This window comes from Esox lucius, chromosome 17 (genome assembly GCF_011004845.1).
Source record: "Esox lucius isolate fEsoLuc1 chromosome 17, fEsoLuc1.pri, whole genome shotgun sequence".
In the NCBI taxonomy this organism is placed as follows: Eukaryota; Metazoa; Chordata; class Actinopteri; order Esociformes; family Esocidae; genus Esox; species Esox lucius.
In genome coordinates this window covers 18,133,501-18,139,237 of record NC_047585.1, presented here as the reverse complement: position 1 = coordinate 18,139,237, position 5,737 = coordinate 18,133,501, and the positions used below count along the sequence as shown (strand labels likewise).

The window sequence follows — 5,737 nt, the reverse complement described above, 5'->3', positions numbered from 1 at the left end:
CAAATTTCAGAACCGGGCATTCTACTCTCCCAAAGGAGAGAGCGGGGGAGAATGTACTGTTTTCCTTTCTTAAAAAAGAGAGGCATATATACAGTAACTTTGAGCATGGTGAGGGTTATGATATTTTGAGGGTTCAACTGGTGGCTTGCTTTCAAAATGGTTCTATACAAGGACGAAGTTAAAACACAGAGCCATGATTCATACAGAAACAGAAGGATTGAGTCCAATGTTTTGACTACCTTAAGAGCATGATCTGACTAAAACCGAATTCCAACTTGCTTTGTGATTTCATTAGCCAAGCAAACACTGTCAACTGAGGAAACGCTAACAATTTACTTCATAAAACACGTCTGGATACATTTCAAGCAGCTGGAATGTAATAGGCCTGTTGCACAAGAACATCCGGGTCAAAGGTGAAATGGTAACAACAAAAATGCTCCGAACTATAAATCCACCTTCCAGACCTCCTCGTATAAGCACTCGCTCCCAATTTGACCCTTTGTTAGCTCTCAGCTGTATGACCAAATGTCTCAAGCTCTTCTTTCTAACAACTACCCAGACCCAGTGTTTAGTGTGATTCACAAACCAAGACTCGCCACAGACGTCTTATCTCCAGCTCAGTGAATATTCACTGCCTGTGAGGGAAATGAGGAGTTTTGGAAGCGTGTGGCTAGATGATCCAGCAGACAGAGTGGAACAGCTTACCTCACCCAGAGCTACACCCCCCCCCCCCCCCCCCCCCCCCCGCTGTGACCAGACCTGATCACCCAGAGAACTATGGGAACTTGGGACTCTCCTCGTTACACAGACTGACTCATTGTCTGGGCTACGGAGTCAGAGCTTTAACTCCATCAACCAAGACAGGACAGACCTGAAACAAGTTTAAATAAGTTCAATTAATCTAAGCTTACACTTGCACGCCCACACACACACACACACACTGTTTGCACAGTGGCAACAGGAGGCGGGTGGCAGGTGGAGGCATTGAGCAGGTGCATGCAGGAGTCCCTGTCCATCACTCAGTGTATTCACCTGCACACCTGCCTCCCAATGAACCATGCAATGGCCAGTTAAAACTGCTGCTCCACTCACAACGCACTACATTGACAGGTGTTGAAAGAGGACCTCATTCTAATCAACGACCTGCAACAAAACACACGTATATTGCCATTGTAAAAGCGGTGCCAAACTCTTCTTCAATTGAAAGGACAACGGGTCACAATGAATACTTTTCAAAAACATAAATTACTTTATTGAAGGCAAAGGCAACAGCTATGAATGATTTGAAATATAAGTGGAAGACATACAAACAAAGTATTATAAAAAACAAAATGGAATAAGACTACATACAATCTGGACATTGCACTGTTAAACACCACCATAAAAGGTTTTTGGATATGAAATCCATCTCTGCACAGACAGGGCTGTGAACCCACGCCTCTATCACGCCAATGTCAGCCATGGTATTTGGTCCCTTCCTTCCCCCAGTTTGAAATGTTTGATATATAATAGTAACACTGAAAAGTCAAGGTAAAAACACACAACAACTACCAGCTGAGGTAAGAAGGCACATCTTTGGTTTGGAAATAATACAGATCATAAAACAGGTTTATGGCGTTCAGAAAAGGCGTTACAAAGAACAATAGGGACAGTTAACACTGTGGTAACCCGGAGTGCATGGCTTGGATATTCATTCAGGAATTAAAAATACATTGAAGGAGCAGAGCTTCAATGAGGAATGAAGACAGAGAAAAATGGCTTAATCCTATCTCTGGAACACAACAGATTACACTGGGGCTTGGTGTGGTGAAAATAAAGGCTTAAGACAAACCCATACAAAGAGACCAATGGTCTCCATCCTCTTTGTGATGAGGACAGTAAGTCTTTCTGGGGGCAATGGATGTCACCTGTTATAGGCCTGGTGAAGGTCAGGCCTGTGCACCTGTTAGCACCTTGTCTATCCACATCACTCTACCAGGGACAGCTGTGTGTGTGTGTGTGTTTGTGTTTGTGTGTGTCATGCTGAGAGATGCCTCCCACCCACGCACTCCTACCTCTCACAGCGGCTGAGTGTGTGTCTAGGCCATGCTGATCCTGAGCTCGTCCGGCCAACATGGAGACTGGGAAAGATTCATGGGAACAGTGGCACCACAAGCCCCCGTGAGTCCGCCGTGCACTGCACCCGAGCAACAACAGCAGTCCAACACAGTGGACAGATCTGGCTTGCAGCGGGAGGGGTTGGTGAAACGTGTTTCTTTGAATGCAGTTTATTTTTTTTTTGGGTTTGTTTGTTTAAAGCGGGACGGCTACGGACGTTCCATCTAAAGAGAGAAGCCGCTCAGGATCAACTTCCTGGTGCGCTAGTTAACAGTGGGTCCGTGGCCTCTGTTGGCGGACTGGTTCAGGATCCTCTGGTCTCACTGGTGGTGTGGGCCTGCAGGACCCCCCCACCCCCCCACCCCCCACACACACACACACCGCCCTGAGGTCTTTGCGGGGATAACCCCCACCCCCCCACCCGCTCCCCAGTTCACGCGCTGGCTGAGGAGGAGCAGCAGCCCGCCGCGTTGTGTTTCTGGAGGAGGGACATACGGCTGAAGGTACGGGAGCACACGCCACACTGGTACTTCTTCACCTCGGCGTGGGTCTGCAGGTGTGCCCGCAGGTTGGAGCGGTCCGCAAAGGCCCGGTTACAGTGTTGGCAGGAGAACGGGCGCTCGCCTGAGGAGGAAGGACACGGGTTAGAGATGCCTTTTGCAGCCTGTGTCTGTGACCTTGGATTTGATTTACAATGAAGTGCTTAACCCCCCCCCCCCCCCCCCCCACACACACACAACACCCCCCCCCCCACACACACACACACACACACACACACACACAAACAATGATATCAATTGGGCCGTCCCTGAGCTCACTGGAGTAGTTCATTAACACCTCAGTGAATTACCCTCATAGCTCACGTAGAAGGTGAAACGACCAATCCCGTGTCAGGCCCGGGTGGGTCCGGACCACACTTCAATTAACATGATTAAATCAGGGCCAAATTAGATTAGCGCTTTGAAGTCGCCGCCAATGGTCAGTAGGCCCATTTGATAGCCGAGAGCTTCCTACGCTCTTTGTCCCCTTCATGACAATGTTATCCTGCATTCTGTTGTCTCGCAGAGGAGCCAATGATAAGATCAGCCTCAGAGTCACTGTTACGGTGGGGCAGAACACAATGAGTGATCAATGACCGCCGGGGTTCGGCCCTCTGATCGCGTCTACGATGACACTAGGGTGAATGCCCGGGTCAGGTGAGTCCGGTAGTGCTTCTTACCTGTGTGTGTGCGAATGTGACCGCGCAGCAGCCAGGGCCTGGAGAAAGCTTTCCCGCAGGTGGGACAGACACAGGGAAGCGTGTGCGAGCGGATGTGCATCTTCAGAGCTCCAAGGCTGGTGTACTCCTTAGGGCAGTGCTTGCAGAAGAAGGCAGGCCTCGCCGCGGCGACCGGGGCCTCCCTCGCGTCCTCCGTCGGGGAGCCGTGGTTATTGGCGCCGGCGCGTTTCGGCCGCTGAGGAGGGTGGTAGGTGTCCGCGGGCTCTGGGCTGGGGGGGTCAGAGGTACGACCCTCGTCCTCCTCGCCGCTGCTACTGGCGCTGCTGCTGAGGCTGGAGGGAGAGCTGAGGTCCAGGGGTCCAGGGGTGGGAGAGGCGTCTTTGGGAGATGTGGGGACGTAGAGGGCGGGAAGGAAGCTCACATCCCACACCAGGCCCGTCGTGTAACAGGTGGCAGACGAGTGGATGTTGCCTCCAGGGAGTTCAGCTAGTGGGTACCTCTCCAGTGAGGTGGCTGAAGGGTGATGGGAAAGAATTTAGGATACGAATGTACGTTTAGAACACAGCTGAAATACACTGACCGGTTTTCATCATGGGAATATGAATGATGGAACTGAACAACACAAACGACAAAATACAAGAAGTTTGAACGGGCAACATATAAGCAACAACCGTCCTGCCAGGTTTCTCTGGGACATCTTTATAAAATTCGAGAGCAATTTTACACCAGAAACATTCAAGATTCCGCCAAGCAGAGATTTAATGGGCCATTTCCTCCCACGTATTCACATGGGGTAGAAACATGAATGGTAGCTCTGTGCAGTTTAAGGGGAACTAGCCTACCTCCTGTATCTATTATAAAGGGCCTTACTTGAAAACTTTAAGAATATAGTTTGTAAGTGTTGCCAACGTGGAGACATTTTTGGGGGCACTTAAGCAAAACATATTCCTAGAGGTGTATTGTAAGGAGCAACAATGTAGAAAAACAGGTGGCTTCCTGTATTGTAATATTTTAGGCATTTATGTAATGCATTCAACGTCATACAATAAATACATAAGGAAAAGTTACTCACCATTTTGACATTCCAATTCACTGTAGTTAGGTTTTTTGTTGGCGAAATACTTTTTGACCAAGAAAGACCGAGGCATTTTCCACTTCGCAAAATATGCGTAAAATTTCCACCGGCCACGGGATCAAACTTTTGAAAGAGACAAACGTCTAAAATTTAAATCCACATGAGAATATCAGTGTATAGGCCTAAAGAATAAAATATTATCTAAATGTATAGGCCATTCGTTTCTTAACTTGCTCAACTGAGGACCACTAGATACTGTCTCCAAAATGCCTTGCTCCTCTCTTCTCTGCTGAAATACTCTGACACAGGCGATGGGGGTGGGCGCGCCATGTCTGCGCCCTAAGGGCACACCCCAACTCCATATGAGCGCAGGAGAAGACCACTTGCTAACTCCTAAACAAAAACATTTGCCCCAAAGCATTAACCGGGACCATCTATCGCATTAACCTGCAGACAAAGCACATCAACGCATTGATATAGCCATTCCGATTATGCAAATTAAATACTTGTGTCAGGCTATAACGCGCGTGCAGACTCGAAGACTACAGTAGCGCAATCAAATTTGTATATCACTATGTAGTTTGTATAATTTATTCGATCAAAGATAATACATGTCATTGTTATTGAAGACGCCAGTATGTCTGTAACACCGTAATAATGGTTTGGGGTATGTCGATTATCTCAATTCAATCCTGGCTACAGTCCAACTGATTAGGGTCCTAATGAATGGCCTTTCTATGGTCTCTTTCGTTTTCGTAATGGTCACCCGTGAATAGGCTTTTTGGCGAATACGCACATAAGTCAAGAAAAAAAAGTCATACACCTGATTTAGCGGTGCCACTAGTGTCTCGTTTTCAGCTGGTAATGTAATGGCGCCCCCTTATGGGCGGAAATTGTATATGAAAGTTCAACATCAGTAGGGTGTTTTAAATACGCTGAATCTCTTGTAAAAGGAATTAGTTTCTGTTGAACAAATACAGGTAGATATAATTCTACTGTCAGACTACGTTTCGTTTGCATCTGTTTAATATAAATATGAATGAATACACGGGTCCCTGTTGATACTGAACTTGTTTCATAACAATCGCAATACAAACAATTCATGGAAACTGTATACTTTTTGGTGTTTCTTCAAGGTTTAGGTTAGTCACGTTATACGCCTGGCACAACAACCATTCAAATTTGGCATTGAGGGAACAAAGTGACCCGAATAATTTCATGGGACGAGAGGGAGAGAAAGCCAAGGGTAGAATTACCAGGTGTTAAAGAAGTGTTAAAGATTTTTCTTCTATGAAACACCATAAAATAAGTATAATGCTAGTTAACGTTTGCTAGGACTACATTTG

The 5,737-nt window shown here is 47.1% G+C and overlaps 1 protein-coding gene across 1 annotated transcript; it reads right to left on the bottom strand.

Moving 5' to 3' along the window:
* Nucleotides 1-1,226: 1,226 nt before the first annotated feature.
* Nucleotides 1,227-4,840, bottom strand: snai1a (snail family zinc finger 1a). Its single transcript, XM_029113695.2, has 3 exons — nucleotides 4,389-4,840; nucleotides 3,317-3,829; nucleotides 1,227-2,721 (listed from the first exon to the last, which is right to left on the bottom strand). The coding sequence occupies exons 1-3, from the start codon at nucleotides 4,462-4,464 to the stop codon at nucleotides 2,531-2,533; spliced, it is 780 nt and encodes a 259-aa protein (XP_028969528.1). The 5' UTR covers nucleotides 4,465-4,840; the 3' UTR covers nucleotides 1,227-2,530.
* Nucleotides 4,841-5,737: the final 897 nt, after the last annotated feature.

Excerpts from the sequence above, each read along its gene's own strand:
- snai1a (XM_029113695.2), bottom strand. The coding sequence starts at position 4,464 with ATGCCTCGGTCTTTCTTGGTCAAAAAGTATTTCGCCAACAAAAAACCT. Across the intron at positions 3,830-4,388 it reads TGAATTGGAATGTCAAAATG|CCACCTCACTGGAGAGGTAC; the intron begins GTGAGTAACTTT and ends ATCACCCTTCAG. Across the intron at positions 2,722-3,316 it reads TCACATTCGCACACACACAG|GCGAGCGCCCGTTCTCCTGC; the intron begins GTAAGAAGCACT and ends CTTCCTCCTCAG.